The following is a 13,041-nucleotide window of genomic DNA, read 5'->3' on the forward strand; positions in this document are numbered from 1 at the left end:
TACAATATAAAGAAGGAGAAAGACCAAAAAAAATACAACTGCTCCCAAAATAAAATGCTGAAGCTCATCCTATGTCTTAGCTCACTTATACTTATCTATAGGGAATAGAGAGGGAGAGACAAAGTCAGAAATGGTTGGGAAACGGGAGGGAATGCATTTAAAAAAAGAAGAAAGAAAAAGAAAAACTGGGGGTTTTGCTACAGGAGCATAGTGTATTATCATCAGGGATCCTGGTTTTCTTTGATAAAAAAATCCTCAATTTTCAGTTTAAAAAAAGTAACCCAAAATCCACATTTTTCCGTGATTAAAATGAAACAACACTAATATATATATGGTGTTTCATTTTTATCCTGGAAAAATGTGGATTTGGGGTTACTTTTTTTTAACCAAAAAATTGGGGATCTTTTTTTTAATCAGAGAAAACCAGGATCCCTGATTATCATAAATAATATAGATTTAGTAGATATCAGAGAATTTCTGTAAAATTGGCATAAAAACATACAAGACTTCTGGAGACAAAAATGCTGCTGTGTGTATTTTTCGAAGCAGTACATCTCATCAGAAACGAAATGACTGTATCAGAAGTGTCAAGATCCAGATTGTGTTCATCATTCATTTAACCTCCAGGGTTTCTTGCAAACTGAATGCCCCCCTTTCATATCTTGCCCATGGTACTTGTGGGCCAGTGCCCAGGGGTTAAACACTTCCATTCACTCTCCCCCTTACTCACCACCAAATTTCTGGATTTTGATCACCACTGGCAACTATAATCAGCAGCAGTCAGCATGGAAAGAGGTGGGGAGGGATGGGCAGCAGTGGTATTAACTCTCTGAGTGCTGGTTGTGCCAACACAGTGGCTCTGGCAGCCATATCAAGAAGCCCCATGGACTTGATCCAGAAATGGCTGGTCCAGCCCAGTGAAAGGCCCACAGCCTGCATGCCCCACCCCTTGCTGCTGGCAGGGAATAAGACACAAAAGCTTATTTGAGTTTGACAACCGTAAATTTTATAACCAAAGATAGACAACACAAATAAAAATACTTGTCCTCCATGATGAAGCAGATATGCAAAACACACAGACAATACAAGATTCCCTGAGTTAAAGGAAGAAAAGGACAGCCTCAACAAGAACAGGAATAAAGGGTTAGTGGACCCTTACTGGAGTCTATACATACCAACAGTTAAAACTATTACCATATTTTCTCATATACAACATACACGCACACCTCTCCTAAAATCAGCCCCTCAAAACTGGGGTGTGTGTATTACGTGGGGAAGGTCTGCCCAGGTTAGAGGCACCCTGTTTTGATTCCTGCTCCACAGTACAGCAGCTGAGGACATCAACTGAATTAATGGTTCACTGTTCTTCATTCCACAGGTGTTAACAATTGCCGCGCCTTTTTAATGGTATTGATGTTCTAGCAAGGGTAATTTTGTTGTCTACTAGCTGCTCCTGGTCTCTCACCTTATATTTTACAGCATCAGAGACTCTTTAGCTGGTCTCAAAATCAAAAATCCACCCCATGGAGACTACACTTTAGCAGCAGCTAGGGTGTCAGCATTAGTTAAGAAGGAAAGGGAGGTAAATGACTTAAAGATTAGGCTCTGTCCCTGCTTTATGAAGCTATCACTCTGGAAAAATCATTTTTTCCTTCATTCTGACTTTCAAAAACAAGGTGCACATTGTATTTCAGGCCATGGTCTATGCAAGAAAATATGATAATCAGAAACAGACCTTCAATTAACTTTTGATAGTCTACCCTGTTGCAAGCTCGATTAATAAATAAATACATGACAAAAAAGAAGAAAAACAATATACACAAACCTGAAGCATAAGAGCATGTGGGGAATGTACAAAAATTGAAGGGTTTTCCTTTGGTGAGGATTCAAGGCATAGTTGAGCATCAGTAGCCTTAGCATTGTAAGTAAAGGCAATACTACTTGCAAGTTTCCCATCATAAAGAACCTGTTTGTGGTGTTCAGCCAGGTGAATGTCACTCTCAGATTTAAATTTGAATGTACTCTGGGGGAAAAAAAAAAGGAAGTGGACAATTATATATTTTAAACAAAGAAGAATCACAACACATTTGAGAGAATACATAGCAAGTAGTACAGAACTACATTTTCCCAAATGTTTCAGTACCTTTAAAGCTACAGGTTAAGTATTTACAATATTCTAATATTGCACCAGTTCCTTTTTAACTAGCAAAGTTTATTCTTTATTATATCTTAAATATGTACCAGCTTGCAAAATTATCTTCTGCTTTAGAAATGGATCACAATTAACAATAATTCAAGATATACGAATTCTCTAACATGGGGCATTTAAATTATTCTACATTTTCAGTTAGGGTAATGTAAGTTGAATTACCTAAACATAAATTACATCACTTGACCTAATCATATATGGAGTCTTTTAAATTTAAAAACACTAACAATGGAAAATAACCAGGCAGCATTAAACAAAGAATATTTGTGTTCAGTGACACTTATTGGAATTGCCAAAAATCAGAAGCAATCTTACTTATTTACATCTTGCAAATGTATGTTCAAACATTTTAATACATTTTCACATTTTTATTCTTGCTTCTTTGACTTTTTACCTATACACTATTGTCTATTAAGACCAAAGAGAACATTTTAATGGGAAACATTATGTATTCGTATTTCCTGAGGCTTTTGCCAAAACCATTTTGATTTAGTGGGTTTTTCTCTAAAAGAGCATGTACCCCATGATTTATTAGCTGACAGGCAGTTAACATATTCCAAAAAGCTACTGATGTGAAAAAAATATTTACAACAATCAAAAATAGAATCAAATTGCAAATGCCATATTTCAAAGTAATGATTTCCAAACGTTAGACAGAAAATTACTAATCAAATCTATTGTGATTCATATTTGATCCAAAACTGCATTTTCTGGCAACACTGCCAAGTTGACCAAGCATGAAGATATACATTTATTACTTTTTGCAACAAGCTGTCGGCTTTACTTGGCTTACTGGCTTAGCATGTTACAATTATTTGACAGCTCCGAAAGGACAACCAGTGGAAAAACACAGTATTCATAAAAAGTAATGCAAAGTTGTTAGAAATTATTACTATTAAAATATTATAGTTTTGATTTCAAAGTTAGGATTTCTCTTGTAAAAAAACCCCACTCATTTTAAATAATACATTTCTAAGAATAATTACAATTCACATTGCTCAAGTCTTCTGTGCAACTGATTTTAAAACATGAAACTTCTCCATTGCTTTTTGCTCTGTTCAATTTCCACCCCACCCCGCCACCCAGTTATTATCACCCCCACACCTCAATCTTGTATGTAATTACATCAGTAAATTCTAGTGGGCTGTCCAGACTGGATATAGAAACACTACTGTATATCACACACAATATCATTTGCCATCAATTTACAGTTATTTTCCATACATTGTAGTTAGCTTCTAGAGTAGGCTGCTAACTAGGACCAACTTATAAAGATACGTAATTTGTGTTACATAAGAGGTATGAAAAAGTATGTATTATATTAAAAATGTGACAATTTCTTTAAAAGTACAGATAAATCAGTCTTGCATTTACCCATTCCAGAGTTAAAAGCATTATATTACACAGAGTTAAACCCTTCTTTGCTATTTTTGAAAATTTTACAGCACATGAGAAAAACTAGACTACAAGCATTTAATGATTTTACCACATGAAATTTTTTCCTACTTAGCAAATAATTCTATAATGCAGAACTTTAAAAATATTGCTTGCAGAGGAAAAGCTCATATGATTTTTTTATTTTTTTATTTTGCACACTGCCAGTTTGGCAATTGTTAGCTTAAGCATGGCAGAGAATTTCAAGGCAGAAGTCCATGATACTTTGTCACTGTAAAAATTGGATGATTGGTTAGATATTTGTAACATAACTCAACAAGTTAATTTTATTAGCTTCTTATTGCTGTAAAGACTGAAACAAGAGGTAAATAACAAAATTTACCCTGGTCCTTAAGAGGTAAATGACAATATTTACCCGGGTCCTTCAGATATAGAATCAGAGAAAATTAGGATTGAAAGGGACCTCAGGAGGTCATCTAGTCCAACCCCTGCTCAAAGCAGGACCATCCCCAACTAGATCATTCCAGCCAAGGCTTTGTCTAGCCAGCTCCTAAAAACCTCCAAAGATGGAGCTTCCACCTCTTCTCTGGGTAACCTGTTCCAGGGTTAACTACTCGCCCAGTGAGAAAATTCTTCCTAACATCTAACCTAAACTTCCCTTGCTGCAACTTGAGACCAGCGCTCCTTGTTCTGTCATCTCCCACTACAGAGAACAGTCCAGCTCCGTCCTCTTTGGAACCCTCCTTCAGGTAGTTGAGGCTACTATTAAACCCCCTCTCAGTCTCCTCTTCTCCACACTACATAAGGCCAATTCCCTCAGCCTCTCTTCGAAAGTCGTGTGTCCTAGCTCCCTCATGATATTTGTTACCCTCCACTGGACTCTCTCCAATTTATCCACGTCCTTTCTCTAGTGGTGCCCAAAACTGAACACAGTACTCCAGATGTGGCCTTATCAGTGCTGAATGGAGGGGAATAACCACTTCCCTTGGCCTGTTGGCAAAATTCCTACCAATGCAGCCCAGTATGCTGTTAACCTTCTTGGCAACAAGGGCACACTGCTGGCTCTTATTCAGCTTATTGTCCACTGTAAACCCAAGGTCCTTTCCTGCAGAGCTGCTGCCCAGCTAGTCAGACCCCAGCTGTACTGGTTCACGGGACTGTTCTATTCTAAGTGCAGGACCTTGCACTTGTCATTTTTGAACTTCATGAGAAGTTTTTGGCTCTCCAAAAACTTCCTGGATTGCCCTCCCAGCAGATGTCAGGGTGATTGAAATCCCCCATGAGAACCAAGAGGGTATATAAAACTAAGGATATAAAATGCATATCCTGCTCAAGTAGATGATAAATCAAGTTTATCATAACGTTTGAATGTTTGAAAGAGGCATCTAAAAATCAAATCATGTTGAACTTATTAAACAAACACGTTGACCTATTACTTCAAGAGAACTCAAGGCTCAAAAATATCAGAAAAAGTAGAAAAGATACATATGTGAGAGCCTTCAAAAGAATAAGGATGTGCTGCATTCATAGGTCATATTTTTAAATAAGCTTTCTAATTTCTTTTCAATTTTTGGTATTTTAATAGGGATTTCACCTCCCTCCCCCTCCCCCCCCATGAAACAAGAGTTACCTACTGAGGAAAAATGAGACTAAAAGAAATTATTTAGGATGCATAAGTGAGGGAAAGGACCACATTTTAACTGAGTTGCATAAACACTTGTTTGGAGTTTAATAAATGTTTAGAGCAGAAATGAGTACTGTGAATTTCAGAAAGATTTAGTTTGAAACAAATTCATTTTATACACAGATTTGTACCACTTGTTGGTTCTGTAAGTTTCCAGAGAGTTCAATAAAGTACAAAGGGCAACATCTTGTGTACCAGCATCCCCATGCTGAAAAATGGTGGCGGGGGAGAGGGGGGCGGGTGGTGCTTTACCTAAAGCTCGTTCAATAACTTCAGAAAAGCAGATATTTGATGAGCTTTAGTTAAAGTGCCTCGACTGCCATTTTTCAGCACAGGGACACTGATACGCGAGACACTCCCGGCACTTTAATAAAAGCGGCTCTTCGAGCGACACTAATTAAAGCACCCTCCTACCCCACTCCTGGAGCATGTGTGCATTCCCTAATATTCCAGATCACTGCCTGAAATCCAAACAAACACAGCTTCAGGTTTCCTCTTACGTGTGTCAAGACTTCAGCAAACAAACAGGAAAAAAAAAGAAACTTTTACTTTCAAAACCTAAAGGGAATTATTATAATCTGGAACTCCCCTGAGATTCACACTCAGGATCATCAAGGGAAGGGAAAAGACTGAATAAATGCATGCACACAGTGATCCTTTGTTACCTACCTGATTGGTATCATGAGAGAAGAGATCACTATATGCACACACAGAAATACCCTGATGACTGGTCTTGTAGTAGCGTAAGTGGCACAGATTTGTGAGACAGCTAATGCAGATATTGAATAAATTCACACAGTATGACCCTTTCTTTATGATACTTATACCAGGAAATGCTATCTGATTTATCCCTCCAAGTTAGCTAAGTCAACTTTAAAAAGATCATGAAAAATGATCTAAATAGTGAGACACTTTCAGAACTAAGATGACTGACCTCTTTTAAGTACACCCCTCCCCTCTCAGCTCCCCTCAATTAATTGCATTTATGAACATATACTTTTTAACAGAGAAAACTGAATAGAATAGGATGACTGAAATATCTACCTTCTAGCAACTGTTTATCTTACTGGGAAAAGATTAAATGGGACCTAGTCGACTCATTCAGACAGACAAGCCACTACCCCTCTTTGGCATATTAGGGCTAGGGACAAAAATTACACATAAACCAGTATATCTTCTCAGAAACCAGTTCAAATTTGTAACACAACAGAAATTCAGAGTTCATAAACTACTTTCAAAATGGCCAAAACCAGTTTAAGATAAACTTGGATGGATGTCGTATCAGACTTAACTGAATGATGTTAAATCAGTTTATTGAACTTCTGTCCCAGACCCCTCCAGAATCAAGTTAACTCACAGTCCCCCAGCATCCCAGGATGCTTTGCACCTCTCTCACAATCCCTCCACCTCACAGGGTGGTCAGGTTGGCCTTGGTTCAAGCTATCTGCTCCAGCTGAGCAGGAAGGCATACTCTAGCACCCCCTGACCTCTGGCTTGGGCCACTGCAGGCATGTGGCTGCATTTCCAAAATAAAAAATGAATGTCTGTTCACTTGCTTATTAGTTCAATCTACACAACTTAGACTAACCTGAGAGGATTGGATCTATTCAGCCTCGGGCTTTTTGACTGTCTGTACTTAGCCTAGGTGGTAGTAGATCCATGAGAAAAAGAGGATATAAGATGCCAGATCAGCACTCCCAAGGGAAGGTATCTAATTTAAGGCCTTCCCTTCAGGCTTGGTTACTCTTAATATTTGTTATCTCATTTTTGTTTGTTTTTTTAATTAATGAATCCAAACCACCAAAAAGCAGTTAATTTAGGAAGCAAACAATACATGCAGGCTGTATTTGTATGGACCTTAGGAAAAGCACTCACAATGAACTGTCAAGTGAATGAAAATCTATTTGTGCTACGTGCACTGAACAGCATAGAACTTTGAGGCAATATGGTGTTTATTTATTTTTCTTTATCATTTTTTTTCCTCTGGTCAAAATTGCAGTCTCTTATATATTCTTCTCCTTTTAGGTAGAAAACTAAACACATTGAAATAACAGCTCTCAGCTCTCAATTGAAAAGACGAGATTTTTTTTTTTAATCTCTCACTTCCCCCCCCCCAAGCATTCATAATCACTTTCTTTAAATAGAAAACAAAACTAGTTTAAACACTCAGCCTAAAACTGCTTCCATTCTCAAGCATTTGTAATTGTCACCTGATTATCTCACTAATTTTCCAGTCTTCTATCACAAAGGGAAAACTTAAGACCTGGGTATTTTGAAAGGAGATAAAACATAGGGAATATTTTTTCAGGTCTTCTTTGTAAAACTAGAGCAGCAAACAGGGCACATTTTTATTTCCTTTGCAAGTAACATTTAAGGGATTATTAACATTTTGTTGAAAAACGGAAGTGGATTCAGAGAAGTGATATATACTACATATATAACAGCTATACTAAAAAAAACAAACAGAAACTTTGATTTTATATTCTTTAAAATTAGGATGTGGCAGAATTAAAACTATTAAATTTGGCCCCCTTGCATGCATGCAGTTTGATACTGTTGTAATCACCTCAATAGTTACATTCCCCCCATTTTTACATAATATGGATGTTACTCACTAAATCAATTAAGACTGGTTTTAACTTTTGAGTGATTATCTTCACAATGTACACAGCTTAATTCCTTATTTAGATTCAATTTCCTAGGATTTTTTAAGGAAAATTGAAATAAAATTGACATGCCATCACATGAACCATGTTGGAGTCCATATAGTTTATCAGCATCATTAGAACCAGAACATAGACCTCTACCACTTGAGCCAACAATGTAATAATGGCAGTAACAGATTGGCATCTGCTATATTAGGGGTGGGCAAAATGGCAGATCTGGCTAGTGGCCAAACTCCATATCCCAGCAGACCCTACCCATGTTGCTGTAGCTATTTGCCATAGAGACCCCAATAGCAGTGGGGCCGTAACAGCACAGGTCTACAGTTTCCATGGAGACTGGCACCAGCAGCATTGGCAGGTCGCACAGCTGGGCAGGGAGCTGCTCCAGGCTGGGATCTTGCAATTGTGACAGTATGGCCCAGAGCTGGGTCATACAGGCAGCAGACTGCAGTCACTGCTGCAAGATCCTGGCCCTGGAGCAGCTCCCTACCTAGACTTTGCCTGCCCCTACTCTATGTAGACCAGCTAACAAGAGGGAGATGATACAAACATTTACTGGGTGTGAGAGTTGTTTATTGACAACAGGTGAAAGCCCTGCTCAGCTGCTACAGACCTAGAATAGAATACATTCACTGCAGTTGTATTCTTTTGAAAATGTAGTCGTCAGAATAATAATAAGTATTTGTTGGGTATGTGACATGCCCCACACTAAACAGTGCCATCTCGTGCAATACCCCACACCATGGGCTTCCCTGGCAGAGGCAGAGCCAGGCAGCTGTACAACCCCTCACAGCACCAGCTGACAATCACAGTGGCACAATCAGCTACTGCTGCTGCTGTTGCAGCTATTTTTTACCCCCCAACAGAAGTGGTGCCTGAGGCTGCTGACCTGGCTCCCCCCATCCTCTTAGTTATGTTACTATTCCCCAGCTCTGTGGGCTGTGCCACACTGGTGCACCCCACCACCCTGAAGTAGGGCAGAAAGCTAAAGCCTGTTGCTGGAGCAATGCGATGAGCAGCAGCAGGGTGGAAGCCCAGCAGCCTCAAACTAACTCTGCATGTGGCCCATGAACCATCAGTTAAACAGCCCTGACTTGGGGTTGAAACTCCTAATGCCCAGTATGGTGAAGAAACAGTCCTCTTCCACAGGCCTTTAAGCCTCATACAAAGGGAGAGCAGTAAAATCCAAGCAATGGCCTGGAACCCACTTCGAGGAAGTAATGGACTGATGGTGGCCTTCCTCAGATAGGTGAAAACAAGCAAAGTAAAAATAATGACCCCACATTACAGGAGTTGTTGTTTGCTTAAGATCATAAAGTTTCAGCCTTATTAACCTAAAACCCTCACATCTTATTTTTCATCAGATATACTCAGGGCAATTATGTTTCTATTATATTTATACATTTCTTGGTGCAGTCAGAAAAAAAGTTAACATATTGGCTAATTAAACAACCACCTTACATTACTTTCAGTTCTTCACACATACAATGACCAATGTTATGTCAACATATGTGCAGACTCATATCACAAGCGCACGACAAAACTAATAAGGGATTCTACTGAAACAAATAGCACACCTTGCCCCAGGTAGAACTTCCATTCTAACTATTAAGAAAAAGCAAGAGAAGAACAGCATATTTCTGTAAATACAGTACATTCAAAGATTCCATGTTATGAGAATGCAGTCTTTATTTATCATGGACTGCCTTTGCAAATCCCCTCTACAGAAGACTATTCAACAATGATCCAATATTAAGAAAAGACCAGCAAGATCAAGCATCAGACTCTCATCAGAATGTTCCTCTCTCAAGAGCACAACTGTATTAAGTGTAACTTCTTTTGCTTCTCCATATAAGGAAGGGCTCAGTACCAAGGACTCTCTGTGACAGCCAAACACACCAGCCTTCAGATCCAAACCAATAAAATGCCAAGGTCTTCAATATTGCCATTTCTCCCTTTCCAATCGGAACTCGGAGCCACAAACCTCTCAGCATCAAACTCTTTTCCCTGTCCCATGCAATCCAAAGTATTCTGCTACAAATACAGAACCGAGTTGTTGTTCCTTTAACGGATACTAAAATGAACAGTCAGTTCTTCTTAACATTGTTGATCTTCACTGGTGGCAACACCACTTAAATGGATGTGTCATACATACCGATCAGTGGGGGTGGTGATCCACAAGTTCAGAATTGGTTATGATAATGCCCAGATGTAGTGGGCTATCAGTCTGGGATAGTGTGGTTTATGGCCACTGTCCCTATTGACTTTTAGATGACCATAACCTTGGTCGTGTATGGCATTGTGGCAGAGTTGCCATGCTCTCACTTGGGGTTTACAGTGACACAGGACATGAGGCAGGGTCTCATTCTCATAACCACATCTCTGGCATCTTTCATCTTGGTGGCCATGGTAGATGGCACCACTTAGTGGGAGGCAACTGAGGCAGACCCAGTAAACGAAGTGCCAGTCTGCAAACTTGTTGAAGTTGCCTCGAGGCAGGAAGTAGTTACTGGTATCCCTCTTTGAGGTGACATTGAAGATTCTGCCCTGGTTGGGTTTCCCCTTAAGATCACTGATGTATTTTGCCTACATTGCCTCCTCCACAAACCTCTCCAGGCAGGTCCACAACTGGGTGAGACTATGATCCAGTTGGCAGCTGGGGTCACATTAAGATCCCTAGCTCCTGTCACTCCTTGCACCATGACTAGCTGTAGCTGATATGCTTAAGACATCGCAGGGAAGGTCCCCAGTGAGACAAAGTGGTGGTGGTACCCAAGACATTAGTAGGTCTAAACTATTTTTAAGATAGTAAATGAAGTAATAATTAACATAAAGAAAACAGGATGGAGATGGGGAAATCCCAACAACTCCATGAACTAGATAATATTGTTCTATGGGCTGGAATGGCCTGATGTTTGACACCCCTGTCCTAAAGTGATCTCTGTACTTTCCCAAATTATTTGACAACCCAGAACTTTCCATGCTGAGACCTGTATGCAGACCTTGTAGAAGGTCTGCATGATGGACTTTCATGATGCACGGATTTGAAGTAAAGGAAAACATTTGGCTTCCCAAAACAGACATTCACCCCAGATTAATCTCTAAAAGGAATCAGAGCTTCTCATAAGCAGCTCCAGATTGGGACTGGAGGAACTGCTACAACTGCAGAGGTAGTTGTAGAAAAGTACATAATGGGACAAAAGAACTTTTAACAGTTGATCCCTACTCAGCTGCAGTGGAATTCCCCCTACCCCTTGCAGACACCAAAAAGATGTTGATCAGTTCATGGGGAAAGAGGCACTAGCACCACCACCTGAATAGTCCTGGGACTCTCCAAAGCATTCAGGCAGCTACAGAAATCAGCACCATTCACTGAATAGTCCAGGCACAGTTAAAGAGCACACAGTAGGGTTCCAGCAGGACTCCCTGACAGGTCACTGTTGGGTGGGCCATCAGGGAGCCAGCACTCCTCTCTCCCTCTTGGAGGAAGGGAGTGAAAGCAGAGCACTAGGAAGTAGTGGGGGTCCTCCGGCTCCTAGAAGTGTACAGGCATTGCAGGTGGTGCTAGAAAATGTCTCTCTCCAGAAAGTTTATGGTTGTCAGTGCCATCACTTTTTCCCAGAAAAGCCAGTTTTCTTATGCGTGCAAAAAAGTTCAATATCCATACTAGATTTTTGTGCCAGAAGAAAGGCATATTTCCTGGCATACATGTAACACCTAGGATTATAAGAAAACTGGGCTAGAAGGGACCTCACAAGATAATCTAGTCTAGCCCCCTCCTCAAGGCAAGATCATCCCTGACTAAACCATTCCAACCAAGTATCTGTCCAACCTGGTCTTGAACATTTCCAAGAATGGAGGTTCCCAAACTTCTCTAACGCCTGTGGCAGAACACTTTAACCTCCCTCAACATTTGGACACTCCATTGTTGACCTGAAGGCAGCTGTTTTCAGACATCAAACTTCTTAAAAAAACAATCTGAATGGAAATAGCAGAACAAGAAAGCATCCAAAGAGTGAATTGTGTTAAGTATGGTTTAAACAGGGACTCTGAATTATTATCCCATTACCTGGTTAGTTTTGGTAACTCCTTTGGGTTTACTGTTTATTTGCTAGTCTCTCCCAGCACTACTCCCTACCCCAACCCTCTCTCCCCCCTTCCCTTGTCTTTTGTATTCTATTTTTTCTCTCCTTAGCAGAAGAGTACTGCTCTCTCTACATCTTTTCACCCTTCAGGTATTTGAAGATTGCTATCAAATCCCTGCCTTCAATCTTCTCTCCTCCAGACTAAATAATCCTAATTCTTTCAGCCTTTCTTCATAAATCATGCTGCTCAGACCCCTATTTATTTTTGTTGTTCTCTGCTGGCCTCCTCCCAAACTGTCCACATCCTTTTTGAAGTATGGGGCTGTGACAGGGAACCCTAACCCTGTCACGAGGAAGAAGGTGCACCCCTACAAGGCCAGAACCTTCTGGGCACAGAGGGCTGGGGAGGAAGGGGTTAACTGTGGAACTGGGACGGATAGTCAGCTGACCGGAAGAGGCAGGACTATAAAAACCCTGGGTCAAATGGCAGTAGAGGCCAGCAGACAAGGGGGAAGGAGTATATCTCAGAGCTCCAGGGAGAAGCTTGGTGGAAAGCCCAAAGCCAGGAAGAGAGGAGCTACAGAAGCCCTGGAGAGACGACAGCCGCACTGCAGCAAGGACTGGAGCTGATGGTGGGGAGCTGAAACACAAACCTGCAACCGTAAGCTGACATACCGCTTTCCTTATTCACATTTTTTTTGGTGGCCGATATTGCCCACAGACAGGACTGTTTATTTGTTTTCTTTTAGTGATAGAATAAGACCAGTGGTTTGGGTGAGGCTATTAGGGGTTGGTGGAGCCCTCATTTTAGGGACCCACTCCAGAGTGGGATCCTCAAAGCCAGTGAGGGCGCAGCTTTTGGGGGGCCCGGACCCCGGTGCCAGTGAGGTACAGAGAGAAACAGGGCTGCAGAGAGCCTGAGTGCTAGTAAGGGCACTGTTTTGGGAAGATCTTAAAAAAGCCAGGGAGGCCTGGAGTACCTAAGGGGGGGGGGGGGTGCAA

General features: G+C 40.6%; 1 protein-coding gene across 9 annotated transcripts in view; it reads right to left on the reverse strand.

Annotated features, from left to right (window-relative positions):
* NBEA (neurobeachin) overlaps positions 1-13,041 on the reverse strand; it is an 882,854-nt gene that overhangs the window by 644,049 nt on the left and 225,764 nt on the right. For all 9 annotated transcript variants that reach the window (XM_019498256.2, XM_059716302.1, XM_059716129.1 and 6 more), the window contains exon 9: positions 1,826-2,023. In XM_019498256.2, the coding sequence (XP_019353801.2) occupies positions 1,826-2,023 (198 nt within the window). The remainder of the gene's footprint in view (positions 1-1,825; positions 2,024-13,041) is intronic.

Source organism: Alligator mississippiensis, chromosome 1 (genome assembly GCF_030867095.1).
Source record: "Alligator mississippiensis isolate rAllMis1 chromosome 1, rAllMis1, whole genome shotgun sequence".
NCBI classification, from domain to species: Eukaryota; Metazoa; Chordata; order Crocodylia; family Alligatoridae; genus Alligator; species Alligator mississippiensis.